Source organism: Cataglyphis hispanica, chromosome 1, assembly GCF_021464435.1.
Source record: "Cataglyphis hispanica isolate Lineage 1 chromosome 1, ULB_Chis1_1.0, whole genome shotgun sequence".
In the NCBI taxonomy this organism is placed as follows: Eukaryota; Metazoa; Arthropoda; class Insecta; order Hymenoptera; family Formicidae; genus Cataglyphis; species Cataglyphis hispanica.
This window is the reverse complement of record NC_065954.1, coordinates 18,134,415-18,150,834: the sequence shown is the minus strand read 5'-3', so window position 1 is coordinate 18,150,834 and position 16,420 is coordinate 18,134,415. Positions and strand designations below refer to the sequence as shown.

The window sequence follows — 16,420 nt, the reverse complement described above, 5'->3', positions numbered from 1 at the left end:
TAAATATTTAAAATTTTTCTTTTAATATACAAAAATTCGGTGGTAGAAATTCTGAAATAATTTAAAATTATCTAATTGATATTACAATAACAAAAATTTAATTTAAAATTTTATTGTTTATAATTATTTTATAATTTTGTTACACGAAACATGAAGTGTTTAAAAATATCTAGTTTTGATGATAATATTCGATATTTTTCGATATAAAAAAGATTATCGATTATTTTTGATATCGAATAATGACAAACATGTCTACATCTACAATTAGAGAGCAGAAAGTTTCCAGAAGACTATGAAGGCTATCTGTTATAACCTGTAACATTTTGACCACAGTAATTGGTCCTAGTATATTTATACTGATTCATGTATAAGAAATATGACTGAACGCTCTTGTGGTATTGTTATAAATGGTCATCATACTGATATCGTTTTAAGACCCTACAGGTACTACAATATATAATATAATACAATAATTTCTTTATGTGTCATTCTTTAAGAAAGCTATTGTCTAATGTTATCATATATGTTTTCTTATAGCAATCGGACACTGTTGATTGTAACGCATTTCAAAAAATTTGGAACGTTATTATTGATAAATCGTGAATCCGCTGTGAATGATTACACAAGTGATGTATTCACGATAAAGTGAGTGATAATAATTACTGTAATAGTTTAAAATTGAATGTACACTAAAAATTTAATTTAAACTTCCAGGACACTCTTTGGTAGTGACAACAATGACATTCATGTAGCCGCTAGATATATAGCGCAAGAAATTAATATTGAAAAACCTTTATTACTATCAATAGCCTTAAAGGATTATGATGTGAAGACTTTAAAATCTATTGTTGCTGCTGTGAATCAAATAAAACCGTGATAATAACGATTTAATCACTATGAGTTCAATTTTTGGGCAACTCGTTATTGGTCCACCCGGTAGTGGAAAAACAACATATTGTAATGCAATGTCTAAATTTTTGGAGTCTATTGGGAGAAAAGTTGCTGTTATTAACATTGGTATGTGTAAATATTATATTAGTTGCTTTCTCTTTAAATCTAAATAAGCAATTTTCACACATTAGATCCAGCAAATGAAAACATGGAATATACTCCAACCATAGATATATCGGAATTAATTAAGCACGAAGATGTTATGACAGACTTTGCACTTGGACCAAATGGTGCTTTAGTTCATTGCATGGAATTTTTAGAAACCAATGTACAGTGGCTCATCACAAAAGTTTTGAATTTAAAAGATCACTATCTTATTTTTGATTGTCCGGGTCAAGTGAGTTGTGACAACGTTTTTTCATCTATCTAATGACTATTCTAATGACTAAATAATACATTATAAAATATAACAGGTCGAGTTATATACACATCATAAATCAGTGAGTCGGATAGCAGAGAAATTGAGCCAGAGCTCAGTGAAATTATGCAGTGTGCATCTTGTAGATTCACATCATTGTAGTGATCCTGGTAATGCATTTATTTTAATTAAATTACTAATTATTTGAAATTATTAGAGTTTTATTGTTCATTTAATATAATTGTATTTTTTTATACCATTTATAGGAAAATATTTATCTTCCCTGATTCTTTGTACAACAGTGATGTTACAAATAGGTTTGCCGCATATAAATGTTATGACAAAAATTGATGAAATGAAGAAGTTTAAAGATTGCCTAGCATTCAATATAGATTTTTATACAGAAGTACTGGATTTAAATTATCTCTTAGAGCAATTGGATGAAGATCTCTTTACTACAAAGTAAATTAATTGTACTTAAATGTATTATGCTAAAATATAAATGTGTTCCATTAATTAATTATAAAATATAATTATTGATAATAATTTATGATAAGTTTTTAAGTAAATGTAATATTTTACAGATACAAGAAACTTAATAAAGCGCTTGTATCGATAATCGAAGACTATAGTCTCGTCAGTTTTATACCACTAGATGTTTCTAATAAAGCATTGCTGTTACAAGTGAAAAACGCGGTGGATAAAGCCAATGGGTATGTTTTTGGTGGTAATGAGCCACGAGATGTTCAAACATTACTCGCATGTGCGGTAGGAGCTGTCAATGAAAACGAAAGAATGTCAACATTGGATGAATATTTATGAGCGCTTCAACATAATTTTAGTATACATCAATATTACATTTGTTTTTATGTAACTATTATGATAAAATTTCATGAACAAAATAAAAAAATTTAAAGATTGCCCAGTATTCAATGCACAATTTTTATACAAAGATACTAGATTTAAAAACTATCTGTTAGAATAATGGAATAAAAATCTCTTTACAAAATAAACTAATATTTGTATTTAAATATATTATATTTAAGTGCAAATGTTCCATTAATCCATGAAATATATATAATCTTGATTATATTTATTATGTTTATAAATAATAGACACCATTTAAAATCCATAAATGTTCTTTTTGCATATATACATTTTAGTCCAATTGATTAACGAAAATTTGTGCTAAATCGTCGTAATCATATACTCTTTTTAAAAATGTATCCGTCAATTTTAATCCGGAGATAGTCTGTAAAAAAAAAACATGTCAATAATAAATTTTGTAATAATATTAACAATCTCATAAATAAATTACTCACAATAATGCCTGTATTCAACATAATCAAACAAAGAGGTATATCCATAGAAACCCCGGGTTTCAAAGTACCAATCGTTGTATTGGATATCCCGCACCAAGCTATGGAATCATTTGACTCTAAGCTCAATAACAATTCCATACTTCTTTCTCTATATATAAGAAAGTGAAAGAACCGTAATTATATTCAATAATATATCATGTACGTTTTTTTTTTAAATCGCAGTCTCGCACTTACGATGTATTTATTATATGACATGTGCAATTGACTGGTTCTTCAAGATACACTTTTAACGGTATGTCCTTCATAATGACTCTTAGATCTCCATATTCAGGTGCCTGAAATAATGCAATTTTATATACATATAACTAATTATCGATAAATAATGTAACATACCATTCTTTGCAATTGACTCGTTTGCAATCTTCCCCTCTCTCCCAAATTGCTCCTCCACACAATATCCAATTTGCCAATATTTGTAGCATTTTGCATCATTTTTGGATCTTTCAATAAGCTTAACTGTGGTTTTAAACAGTATAAATATTGTCTACTACAATTTGTATCTAGTAGATTTACACTTCCATAAATAGATTCTCCTTTGTCGTTTGTATTCAGTGTAGTTACTAAAATGCAATATGTATGATGCAATATGAAAAATAAAACTCTTAATTAATTATAATCATTTTAATCAACTTACCACTAAATAAATGAGATGATTCAAGAACAACTTTTTCTAAACAAATTGGTCCAGCTGTTAGATTTTGTATTTGCGCCTCGAGATATACTTCATCTGACTTTAAAAAATATTATTGTTAAAACATATTAGAGAGAGAGACAGAGAGGAGCAGAATAATAATTTGTATGAGAATATGTAAATTTAGTATATAATTAGATATTTAAATATTACCTCTGCATTATAAAATTTCGTCTTCACATCCAATGGTTTAACTACCTGGAATTTAAAATACTTTCTAAACGACAGTGGAGGTCCAAGCTGATTTGTGTAAGACACTTCACAAACCAATCTAGAAATATGAGAGACATATTTTCCATGTGAACTTCAGAACAAATTTGCACATAAGAATATAAATATTCTTACATATGTGTACCTATTTCCTTAACTTCGTGATGAATAACTTCATCTACTGTACTATCAGGTGCTAATTCTTTTCCTTCTAGATTATTACCCGAGAGGGAAATTATCTGTGTGCTTGTTTGTAAATCTGCCTATGGAATATATTAGAAAAATGGGACATTAGAAAATATAAAAATTTGACATGATGAAAACAAAAATACCTATTATTATCTTGAAATATAGTCTCAATACACTACTTGGAAACTTACTTTTACGGTAACATTTTTTACTACTTGATTACTGCCATTATGTACACATAGATAACTGGAAAATATCTCTCCTAAGTATATATTCCTAAAATAAAACACAAATATCACTTGAGCAATATTATATAAAGATTCATTTAAAATATTTTTTTCTAAATACAAAGAAAAATATTTCTAATCTGAAGAAATATACCCAAAACTTTGAGGTAACACCATAAATTGCCCTATAGCAAGCGTTTCCATGCCCTGCAATGCTGTACAATCGCTCTTGAGTTCATTGTTTAGTGTATTACCTGGCAAGTCTGTTGAATCACATGTAACAACCATGGGACTTGCCAGAGTGGGTCGTGTTAATCTCATCACTGTAAGAATAGTTTATTCGCAGTCTCTTTGTAGATATAATTCTTTCTACTCTCTTCATGTCATTATATTTAATTAATAATCATATATATAATAGAATAATTACTTGATTAAAATAACAGTCTTGCAAATGTAAATTTTTATTATTTAGCAACATATTACCTTTCAATGCCAGTAAATGCTCGCTCTTCGTTTTAGCTTCCATTATTCAAGTAAATCGTAAAAACAATAAATTAAAAATACCGTTAAAATATGTAAAAGTTACTTATATACATTGCACTGTCAAACTGTCATCTCGGAAAATTCACCGAACCTCTATCTTAATGTCAATGAACGTGTCGATTCAAAACGATTAATCGAAATGATGATGAAAATCGATACATGATTTCAAATAGCGTTCTTGAAGAGAATTTTTCTTTCATGTATATAAAAATTTTATTGAGATTCCTAAAAATTGCTATGAGATAATTATTAATATGTTATGATATCTTTCTTATCTATAATATTCCTCCATTTATGATACATATCTAGAGAATGTTTCATAATTTTGTGTGATAATCGAAATATTTTGTATATGTATTTTTTAAAAATATATTCATGTATATAAATCATATATATAAATCATATATATATAAATCATATATAAATCATCAATATCAATAAAAATTTTAATTTATAAGCATACTTTTTTTTTCTTTTTAATTGCCTTTAAAAACAAGAAGAGTATTTTAAGAAAAAAAAAGAAATGTTTAAAACGACTGCTATATATACATATTATACATATAAAATTAAAACTACATAAAATTTTAATCTGAAAAAACACAAAAGTAAAGAAATTTTGCTATGCATAAAAAAATTGTCATATTTGATTTATTTTTGATTAATTTTTTTAATTGATTTATATAGATATAATTATTTATCGCGAACAAAATATAAAATGTAAACAAAAATTAAAATGGTTTGTTTTAAAAAATTGATATTGACAGTTCCCGACGAAGCATATTTTATCCGAAGTCGATATCTTTTTATCGAAGGGAGTGTGCAATTAGAAGAATTGGAAGGAAAGAGGAAGCGTTATGGCTACTAGATCGATACTAAAGATCGAGAAATTTATTTCATAAATATGAATTTAATCAATTATGTTATAACTTCTAATTATAATCACACATCTGTCATTTTGCAACACTTATTTTTCTAAGTTAAAAGTACTAACGTTCGTACGTCAAATACACTGTTTGTGTGCGATTATTCCTGAAATAACCTCTCTACATCGCATTCTAAATTATGAGAATCGAACCAGTTGATCGCACCAAGTTGATTTGCTAATTGTGCGCTATATAATTATCGTTTTATATTTATACATTACGTAACTATCGCTTCAGTTAACTGCGATATTATTATTTCAAGCTATTCGTGTGTGACTCACACCTTATATTTTGATTTTATATTATATATATATATATATATGGCTGTGTATTTCTTATATACATGTATTACCCGCAAATTATAACTGTTTCGTTTTTTTTTTAGCGTGTCATAAAAGATAATTATGTTTGATCAAAGAATTATAGCAATTTGCTTTCTCATATGTTTTGTAATAGTATTTAACTTTTCTCTTCATCGTATCGAAGAAGGTCATGTGGGAGTATACTTTCGAGTGAGTTATTTTAAATATTTCAAGTATTTCTGCTATTATGTCGAAGAATCTTATTATTCTTTAGTTGTTATATTTTATAAATGTTTTTCAGGGTGGCGCACTGTTACCACAAGTGAGTAATCCAGGTTTTCACATGATGATACCATTGCTGACCACATATCGTGCAGTTCAAGTCACTCTACAGACAGATGAAGTGAAGAATGTGCCATGCGGAACCAGTGGTGGTGTAATGATTTACTTTGATCGTATAGAAGTTGTGAATATATTGGACGCAAATAGTGGTAAGTTTTGAAGCAGTTTGTTTTTTCAATTTTTCTCAAGAATATAATGTTATGTATTATTTTATATTTGTACTTTATGTACAAATATAACACTTTAACATTTATTTTTATACATATACATTTTTTGCAGTTTACAATATGGTGAGAAATTTCACAGCAGATTACGATCGCACGTTAATTTTTAATAAAGTACATCATGAATTAAATCAATTCTGTTCTGTACATACATTACATGAAGTGTACATTGATTTGTTTGATCAAATTGATGAAAATTTAAAAACTGCACTTCAAAGGGACTTGAATGAATTAGCGCCTGGTCTCAATATACAAGCTGTAAGAGTAACAAAACCAAAAATTCCTGAAACAATCAGAAAAAATTATGAATTGATGTAAGTCATTATTCTGTTAATTAATTTCCTTTTCTAAATTTAAAATTTTTTTCTGTATATTTCTACATTTTGTTTATTTATTTAAATTTTCTATTGTACATATTATTATATTATACTGGATATACATATTTTATTATATACATATTATATACATATTTAGGGAAGCAGAGAAAACAAAGCTGTTAATATCTACTCAACATCAGAAAGTAGTTGAGAAAGATGCTGAGACTGATCGCAAGAAGGCTGTTATTGAAGCTGAAAAGGAAGCACAGGTTGCAAAGATTCAATATAATCAAAAAATCATGGAGAAAGAGTCTCTACAACAAATGGCTGCGATAGAAGACGAGATGCATTTAGCAAGACAGAAAAGCCGTTCGGATGCTGAATTTTATCAAATGAAAATGCAAGCCGAGGCGAATAAAATACTTTTATCTAAAGAATATTTAGAGCTCAAGAAATACGATGCATTAGCGCGCAATGCGAAAATATATTACGGGCAAAACATTCCAAAAATGTTTGCGTACGGCGGTTGCTTGAATGATCACAGTTATGATTCCAGTACAAATATTGAGGAGAAACAATTGTGAGAATCAGATAATACCGTAATACATATCTTTTTTTCCTAATTATTAATATACGGAATGAAATGAATGGATTTTATTTTCTTAAATTGATACTCTTATATGGACATTCTTTTATGAAATACTAATTGCAGAATTTTGGAATTCTCGTAGTTATACAGAAACAACTTTTTAATATTTAATATATAAATACAGTATACATAATTTTTGAAATCTGGAATGTTACTTATTTCTTTAAATTGTGTGTGAAATTAAAAGTTTGTATGAATATATTTATTAAATTTGTACAGATGTACATCATATACAAATATACATATAATCTGCTTTCTTTCCACTATTTATTATTATATTACTTACAGAAATAATAGAACAGTTTCCAAAAATACAAGACAATACAGCATTAGATAATAATTATATAATAATTATATAATCATTATATCAATAAATAATGATTATAAATGTAAAAAAAAAAAATATATCTCAATCGGATCCAGATTCAGAGTAGAGAGAAAAAAAAAGAAAAAAACTGTTTCTATTTATAAATTATTAATGTTTCTATTTATAAAACTATAAATATGTTTTTTATACATGATAATAATTTTGATTGTTTTGATGCATTACTGCTGTTCGCGAGAAAAATGAAAATTATCTTTCATATCTATACAAATTAAAAAAGAATAACTCTGTGTCATTTGATCTTTTTATGCTGTTCTTTTGCTCTACGCGCATGGACTTTTGGTTTTTCCGGCGGTAAGGATTTTATGTCACTTATATTTTGATTTAGTGTACGTAATTCCTCCAGCGCTCTTTTAGCTAATTTCCCTTCAGGAGTCGTCGTTGGTTCTAAAAAGAGCATAGTCAGAGCTTTCTTAAGAAAATCTCTGGCCTCTTCCAACCGGCAAACCAACTGCATTGATGAGATCTCGCTCGCGGAATAAGATTGATTCGCCAATATTATCATAGGCAAATGTATTTCATATAACATTATTCCTAAAATCGATATTTGTAATAATATTGACAAATATTATACAACTCATACAATCTTAAAGCATATGAACAACATATACCTTTTGAACGTGATATGCCCGGTTCTACTATATCTAAAACATCATAGATTTCCTTGCATGTGTCCAACATCTTCTGTGCAATTTTTCTCCGAGGATTGAGAGATGTCATCTCTCTTCTACACGCCGTCAATAATTTCTGCTTTAACGATAGCATAAGGAAATGATTGGTATGCAATGATCGGCATAATTTTTTAAGTAACTCGTCAATAATCTGAAAAATATTAGATCATTACAAAAAAAATTGAAAATAATATAAATATATCTAATTTGACATCTTATATTTTGTGCGAACCTTTATGTCAATATCCTCGCACTCGTCGACAAGTGTTTTACATATGTTCAACGTAGCTCTGATAAGACGACCGCCGTAAGTCTTCTTGCACATCTGGCATTGCCATCGACTCCCTCGCTCGTACGGTGCGATGACGGAGGTATCTTTCATTCCCACGAATCCTTTTTTGCAGCGTGGACATAACACGCTGCTCAAATTCGATTGCAACTCGTAAGGGTCTTCGCACAAAGGGCACTCGCATTCAAAATATTTTCCTTCTCGAAGATGCTCTCTTCTCTCGATTGTACCCTAATATTGTATTATAAAAGTAAAAATTATTATTATTTTGACATTGATTTAGCACGTCGTCATCAATGATGATTTTTTTAGAAACAACGAAAGAAACGAGAAAGATAATATCTATATCATCACTAATAAGAAAAAAATATCGTTTAATTGGATCATCAGATAATATTGACGCAATAATCGGGGAGATACTCGAGGTATTAATTTCCGAATTTGTGCCATTGACTGACCAGCAATGATGAAGTATAATTGAAAAGAATCGACTCGTCCTGCTTGATCGGGACACTCGCATAAACGGTCAACTGAAAATTGTCGTCCACGGTGAGATGAGTGTTACCCCTGCAATCATGAGCCATAAGGGTCGCCTCGATGTACAAACCCCGAAGAAGAAGATCGTTCAGGACGCCAGGTGATCGCAACTCAAAAGCATTCACGTCTAAGATGCCGCATAATTTCTGGATTAATTCAGCACTCGGTGTCTCAATTTTATCGGGCATACGAAGCTTTTGAATCACCTACATATAAAGTGGATTAGCTAAATAAAATATCTTTGATGCTTTTAAATAAACGAAAAAACTCCTTCAGAAAAAGATATTTCGAGAATATTTATGGAGCGATTTTATCTATTTCTGTCCTGCGTAGAGAGTAGATTAAATTAAAAAGTTGAATTTTTTAATTCATTTACACATATAATTTCATTTACATGAAACTCACGTTTACAACATCGACCTCTCTTTCTTTCCAGACGGGTGTGCCGATCCTTTTTTCTAGATGAGCCTCCATATGATTTATCTTTTCCCATATAATCGGATTTCTGTATTTTGTTAGCCATAATCGCAAAGCCAGCAAAATTTTTGTCGCATCAATTCTTGTTTCCGTCAACAGTTCTCGATTATCTTTAAATATTTGACATTCATCATCTGTATGATGATTTGTTCGAACCTTCAAAAAAGGAAAAAGAGAAAAAATTAAAAGCGCTATTAAAATTAGAAGCGATACAGTGTTATGTAAGGCGTAGCGGTTCTCAAACATTTTTTTATATATTTCTTAAACAAAGTTTTACGCGGTCAATTGTTCGCAAACTATCTGTTAAAAGCGTGAATGTTTTTCTTTTTTTTTCTTTTCAAAAATAAGACTCTGAGAACCGCTGATTGTAATTCGTTACCTCGCATGCAACGCTACACAGTGGTGCGAAGTTACATCTGGAACAAGCATATCGGTTTTCTGCGCTGATTTTTGGTAACGAGCGCAAACAGGCGAAGCAGAAACAGTAACCCTTGTTATATGTCATCGGACCGACTGCGATCGGTTCTTCTCGAATTATGACTTCCCCTGGCGCCACGTTTTTAGTCGTTACAAGATATCTTATAAAAATACAAAAGATATAGTTCTCTCAATATTCGGAAAAAAAATTCACCATATATAATCATGTATATATACATATACATATTTTATATATAATTATATATATTTATATTTGATTATATATAAACTTTTTTTCTGGATACAAATGATGGTGTATTTTTGCTTTGTTCAAGAAAACATGAAATTTACTTTTAAAAATAAACAAATCAAACACGAATCTACTTTTTCTTTTCTATTTCTATTCTCATTAATACTTTAATAATTAATGATATCGTTAGATAGAATTAAATAAAAAACACATAAATAAGAACATTATATTTTTCAAATAAATACGCTTTGTTACAATTTGTTTAGGCAATAATTATTGCGTACAAGAAGATGAATCAGTCGATATATTACGTTAAATTTTATAATTATGTACCTTCCAAGTTTTTTCGAATGTGCAATTTTATACTTTGAGGGAACGAGCGCCATAATATCTACTAGAGATTACTTCCTTTGGATTTGCGCAACTGACACCGGTAACTTGGAAGCGAGCACATCAGTAATACGAACCGCCGTGCACACACGGCGTGCTGTATTATTAGACACCGTGTGGCATTGCGCGCAATCCGCAATGTCGCTACAGAGCAGAGTGAAATATACACAACACAACACACATTGGCGGTCACAACGTAAACAAATTGTCGTCGTTTTAGATACATACTTTTCAACCCGATACGTTATGGATTTAATTGCACCATTTTGCTTCATTAAATGTATTATAAAAGAATAAAGAGGGAGATACATCACATATTTCGTCAAGATATCTCGTCGGACAATAATTTTTTTTCGATATCTTGTATAAAAAAGAGAGAGGATTATTTGGACAGAGAGAGGAAGAGAGAGAGAGAGAGAGAGAGAGAGAGAGAGAAATGCTTTTGAGATATACTATATATATTATTAATGTATATAGATATCACTCTGCACACATTTGTTATATATATATTATTGCTGTAGACTTAGCAATTTTCTCAAAATGTCGGATATATCATTATATATATATATATATATATATATTTATCGAGATTTTTGCATTATATGAGATAATTTAAAGTTTAATAAAAAATATTTATATATAATTTAATAAAAATAAATATGTATTAATAATAATGTAGTAATAAAATAATATACTTGAAAAAATTTAAGTATATATATTTTTTATAATACATTGATAATATTTTTATGTCACATCCAATTTTTATTTTTACAATACATATTTTTTTCATATAATCTCATCTATGCAAATTTTTGTCGATTAAGATAAAAATATTTTTAATGCAATTTTCTCTTCATAAATGCTCTATAGAATTCTGTTTATTGATTAACAAATAATAACAATATATATCGTAAATTCAATTAGCAGCTTTTAATAATGAGAGAAAAAAAACATCAAAATACATCGAGACGCTTAATAATGTAAATTTCTGTAAACAAATAACAGAAAGAGAGAGAGAGAAACATCTCTTTAAAATAAATTTATAAATTATTTATAGATTGTTCCAGCTGGACGAGAGATTCTTTTGCGACGATTCCTATTTGTCCTTCAGCTGTCTCCGGTGGCTCTAAAGTTAATATTGTAGCCGCTTCTTTTAAGATAGTCGCGGCTTCTATCATTTTAGACTTTAATCCGGCCTCGTCAATGACACCGGCATTCCATTGACCTTTCGCTAAAAAGAGCAGTGGTGCGTGCAACTCGTATAACGTCATGCCTGTCGAAAAGATGACAAAATTATTCTCAAAATATATCTCTTATGTCTCGCAATCGAAGAAAAAAAGAAAAGATCTGTATAAAAAGCATGTACCTCTTATTCGTGAATATCCAGGTTCCACAACGTCCAATACTTGAAGCAATAAACGGCACATGTCAACTTTGTGCTCTAGTACAACATCCGGCAAATCGTCCAGCAAATATTCCTCAACTCGGCCATACATTTGAGTTAATGAGTGTCTAAGGAAAAGAGAAAGAAACATAGAATTTTTCAACAATAGTGTGAAAATGTGGAAACAAAAATATACGCAAGTATATATATACACATATATATCTATAAAAAAAAATCCATATATAATTAAATAAATATATATATAAATATATATAATTACATATAAAATATGTTGTTTTTTCTTGCGTAATCTTTATCTGTACGTGCAAAAAAAAAAAAAAATAAAAATAATTAAAAATAATTAGAAGAATAATATTTGCATTTTTTTTTTAGAAAAAGTAAAACTTGGAGAAACAAGAAAAAATTGCCCATAAATTTATATATTGTATAATTATGTATAGGCATTTTTTTATTTCTTCAAGTTTCACTTTTTCTAAAAAAAAAATAATGCAAAAATTATTCTTCTTATTATCTTTCTTGTAGACAAAAATTATATACATTACATATATGTATAATATTTTATTATTATTAAAATTGATTTAACATTATTAATAGGATTATATTTTTTTCGATTTTATCATACCTTAATATCGTAAGAAAAGCGTGACGGGGATGTAAAACTGATCGATATTTTTTTATAACGGTCTCTCTTTCGTGAATCGCATCGGCTCCGTCAGCTCCACTGATAGCTTCAGCGGCGTCTACTTCCGCTTGAATAATCCCAAAAATTTTTCGTACGGCTTGTCCATTGGTGGAAAAGTCACAATGTGTACAATTCCATGTACTTTTCGAATCTGAAAAATATCATCGTTTAAAAAAGATATCCAAATATAAATATATGTATACGTACATATATAACACACACATATATATATATATATATATATATATATATATATATATATATATTGCACACACATATATATATATATATATATATATATATATATATATATATATATATATATATGCATATATTGTGATACCTAGAGAATCCAACGGTAAGATAATTCCATTGTCGCACTTGTTGCATTTAAGAGAGGACATATGGGTGCCCAATTCTGTGGGATCAGAACATCGCGGGCACGCGCACGCAAAGTTTTTGCCCTCGAGTAGATGTTCCCTCCGTAGCATTGTTGGGAGTAACGAGTGCGTATAACTCGCGTAAAGTTCACCGCCCGCAGGAATCTTAAGCGTGGTACGCAGTCGTATCCTGTAGACGCGCAAAAATCGCGTGTATTATAATTACCGCTTTCATATATAATACATATTCTCATCAGCATAATAAACCTCGTGAGATTTCCTGGGGATCGTGCACGATGCACGAATTAATTGAGGAAGAAGAATGCGTGAGCGTAATAAATAAACAAGAAGATTGTTACGTTTAGAGAGATAGCGCTTAAGTATATCGCTCAAGTATATATCGCTAAATTAAAAACATTTTGTCACTCTAATTAATGCTACTTGCAGTGTATCACACAACGCACGACAAGAGTTTTACGTTCTCATATCTCGTAAATAATAATCATGAATTGAATTACCTGTAATCGATCGGCGATATACTGTGAGACATGTTTGAGACACATGAGTGATTCATCATAGCGACCGTTGGATAAAGACCTCGTGCGGTGAATCCTTTCGTCGTCCGAACTTCAAACGTGTTAATCTCCAAAATCCCGCACGCTGTTTGTATGCATTCTTCCGAAAATCTGTCAAGAATAAATTCGCTTTGAGATTCCACGTCAAATAATAGTGTATGTCAATATGTGTATTAACGTTGTATATACCTATCGAGTTTGAGTCGTTTCCTCAGGTAATCTACGATGTTGACGTGGTCCGACTTCCACTGTGTTTTTTCACATCTTATCTTATTGTGCGCCTCCATATCCTTCACTTCCTCGTTCCATCTCTTGGCATTCTTCTCCGATTCCAACAATAATCTTAAGGGCGTTATGCATTCTAATTGCGGAACACCATTATTTCCATCCAGCGCGACATCCGCATTAAATTTCTCATTCGCCTGCACAAATACCTATCGAAGAACATTAATTCTTTAGCTACGTAAAAACATAATTTTGAGGAGAAACAAACAATCATTGCAAAACATCTTAATGTTTAAAAAAATGTTTGAAACCATGTTTAAAAAAACGTTTATATTTACAAAAAAAAAAAAAAATAGATGCAATGATTACAATGGCAAAACATATATGGTATATTTTTAAATTTATATTTTAAAAGAATGGAAAGATATAGACAGCACATAACTTTGTAATATAATCTCCAATTTTGTGTAGTAAAAATAATACAGATTTCAGAACTGATCGCAGAATTTATTATGCGATTTGGAAAAAAGTTCTTTGACAATTGTCGCACTTACTTGACACTCGTAATCTTTATGTTGCGGAGAGTTCTCGCATTCTTGATTACAAACGGGCCATCCGCATTTGGAGCAGAGCGGTTTGTCGTCCGGACTAGGCGGCCAAGGTGTGTAGCAAGAAAGACACAAGGGATAAGTGCATGCCTTCGGCCCGACAACGAAAGGTGTTTCCGTTAAGATTTCTTCGCCAGCTTGCAATTCTCTATTCGCTACCATGTATCTGAAAAAGCATTTTATGTCCGAATAAATGCTAATTGGAATATATATATATATATATACTTGATCAAAACAACTATGTATATTCCGATCGCCAAAAATAATCATCTCTTCCCACACGTTGAAGCAATTTCATTGCACGTGAGTTCATTGCGTATCTCAATTTACTGTACTTTATGGTTTATTAATATAAATGTTTATATATCGAATGGCTTTTAGTGTATTATATTTTGCGGATTTATACCTCTCTTAAATTATTTTTGTGTTGACTTATACAAAATTCTATATCCTTATTTTTACATGTAGTCAAATCTCAAGTTTGAATCATTTTTCAATTTTATTACTGCGTGAATCGCGTATACTATGATTTACTTTAATTATAACTTTGCAATTAATTTTATATAAATGTTTAACTTATTAATAAATATGTTAATGCAATTTCATTGAGAAATCTGTAGAAAGTTATTTAATGTAGATTTTGTATTTTATCTTGAACAATTTACATTACATCAGCTCTACTCACCTACCAACTTGATCATTCCGAAGCACCTTGTATGCCTGCGATGTAGATCCTTCCGCGGATACATCACTCTCCTGAAACATTGCGAATACGAACAGTATAATGAAATTATTCAAAGCGAATCGAGTTTTCTCACGCATGAATAAATAACAAAGTAATCGAGGACCTACCGATTTTTGCGACATGTTCGATTTAAAAATTAAAGGATCGAGCACTCTTCTCGAATGTTTTTATTATTATTATTATTATTCCTTGTCAATAAATGATGACGATGCTGATCGAACGATCAAAGGCTTGTTTCTGAACTAAAGCTCGCGTTTGCCGCGCACTTTATATCTCGAGCTTATTAAAAATATCACGTACAAGCCGCGCCAAAATGGCATAAATTAAATTACCGGACGAGATTTGTGCTGCTTCGGATAACGGATGCGTTGTGACAGAACGTTCCTTGTTGCAGTTGACCATGCTATTTTTGGAATTCTAAACGCGTATAGGGTAGAGAATACTGTGGAAGCTTTTGGATCTTTCCAAAAGCTTCCACACTATTCTATAAACTATCGTAATTATAATACAACTGTAATATGTTGTGCATTTTCTCTTATTGTAAATTGACTTTTTAATTGCGAGATAATTCTTTGATTACAACGCACATCTTTATCCTCGGAAAAATATTGTATCCGCACATGTCATATATATAATCATTTTTATATTGCTATTGTATCATTATTTATATATTGCTATTGTATATATAAATTTATATATTTTGTGTGCGATTATAATATGGACTTTTTTCCCGGCATTCATATATTTCATCTAATAATTTTAATTATACATATATATGTACATTTTTTTCCCTGACAATTAAATTGTATAGAAACTTCGATATATTTAAAATATATTAAAAGAATTGAAGAAAAAGTTTGATATTAAATATTCCGTTATATTTCTGTTTGCAAGCAATTTTTCCTTTTTAACAATCAAATCTTCGAGAAATGGGAATCGGTTGAAATATAAGTTTGTTATCTGCGTTCGAATCGTCCGAGTCTCAAACTCGAGCGTTTTTTTTACTATACAAAATATCGATACGAAATATCTGAATCCAATTCGATCGCACAATTTGAATTTTTTTAATACAAACA

The 16,420-nt window shown here is 29.8% G+C and overlaps 5 protein-coding genes across 8 annotated transcripts; 2 read left to right on the top strand and 3 right to left on the bottom strand.

The window, feature by feature from the left end:
* The first annotated feature begins 277 nt into the window (after positions 1-277).
* On the top strand, positions 278-2,237 carry LOC126859118 (GPN-loop GTPase 2). The gene is made up of 7 exons (XM_050610093.1): positions 278-444; positions 538-645; positions 715-1,017; positions 1,083-1,288; positions 1,365-1,479; positions 1,576-1,771; positions 1,894-2,237. Exons 3-7 carry the CDS (start codon positions 897-899, stop codon positions 2,129-2,131), a joined length of 876 nt encoding a protein of 291 aa, XP_050466050.1. The 5' UTR covers positions 278-444; positions 538-645; positions 715-896; the 3' UTR covers positions 2,132-2,237.
* A 175-nt stretch (positions 2,238-2,412) lies between these two features.
* On the bottom strand, positions 2,413-4,651 carry LOC126858900 (trafficking protein particle complex subunit 13). Its single transcript, XM_050609574.1, has 10 exons — positions 4,492-4,651; positions 4,163-4,331; positions 3,973-4,057; positions 3,728-3,855; positions 3,536-3,653; positions 3,326-3,422; positions 3,025-3,251; positions 2,866-2,966; positions 2,632-2,779; positions 2,413-2,561 (listed from the first exon to the last, which is right to left on the bottom strand). Exons 1-10 carry the CDS (start codon positions 4,532-4,534, stop codon positions 2,469-2,471), a joined length of 1,209 nt encoding a protein of 402 aa, XP_050465531.1. The 5' UTR covers positions 4,535-4,651; the 3' UTR covers positions 2,413-2,468.
* Positions 4,652-5,371: 720 nt separating this feature from the next.
* LOC126859018 (erlin-1-like) lies at positions 5,372-7,565 on the top strand. Of its 4 annotated transcripts, none has more exons than XM_050609915.1 (5): positions 5,372-5,695; positions 5,860-5,986; positions 6,078-6,267; positions 6,398-6,656; positions 6,817-7,565. In XM_050609915.1, exons 2-5 carry the CDS (start codon positions 5,879-5,881, stop codon positions 7,241-7,243), a joined length of 984 nt encoding a protein of 327 aa, XP_050465872.1. In that variant the 5' UTR covers positions 5,372-5,695; positions 5,860-5,878; the 3' UTR covers positions 7,244-7,565. The 4 variants fall into 4 exon arrangements, with proteins under 4 accessions (XP_050465872.1, XP_050465881.1, XP_050465855.1 ...); XM_050609924.1 differs by having other exon boundaries at positions 5,373-5,534; XM_050609898.1 differs by having other exon boundaries at positions 5,373-5,657; positions 6,817-7,564.
* Positions 7,566-7,603: 38 nt separating this feature from the next.
* On the bottom strand, positions 7,604-11,093 carry LOC126858755 (SET domain-containing protein SmydA-8-like). Its single transcript, XM_050609285.1, has 7 exons — positions 10,668-11,093; positions 10,047-10,245; positions 9,596-9,823; positions 9,112-9,396; positions 8,597-8,884; positions 8,305-8,515; positions 7,604-8,227 (listed from the first exon to the last, which is right to left on the bottom strand). The coding sequence occupies exons 1-7, from the start codon at positions 10,718-10,720 to the stop codon at positions 7,926-7,928; spliced, it is 1,566 nt and encodes a 521-aa protein (XP_050465242.1). The 5' UTR covers positions 10,721-11,093; the 3' UTR covers positions 7,604-7,925.
* A 539-nt stretch (positions 11,094-11,632) lies between these two features.
* Positions 11,633-15,709, bottom strand: LOC126858765 (SET domain-containing protein SmydA-8-like). The gene is made up of 9 exons (XM_050609312.1): positions 15,452-15,709; positions 15,285-15,355; positions 14,546-14,765; positions 13,956-14,200; positions 13,710-13,877; positions 13,155-13,381; positions 12,752-12,962; positions 12,091-12,236; positions 11,633-11,997 (listed from the first exon to the last, which is right to left on the bottom strand). Exons 1-9 carry the CDS (start codon positions 15,464-15,466, stop codon positions 11,765-11,767), a joined length of 1,536 nt encoding a protein of 511 aa, XP_050465269.1. The 5' UTR covers positions 15,467-15,709; the 3' UTR covers positions 11,633-11,764.
* Positions 15,710-16,420: the final 711 nt, after the last annotated feature.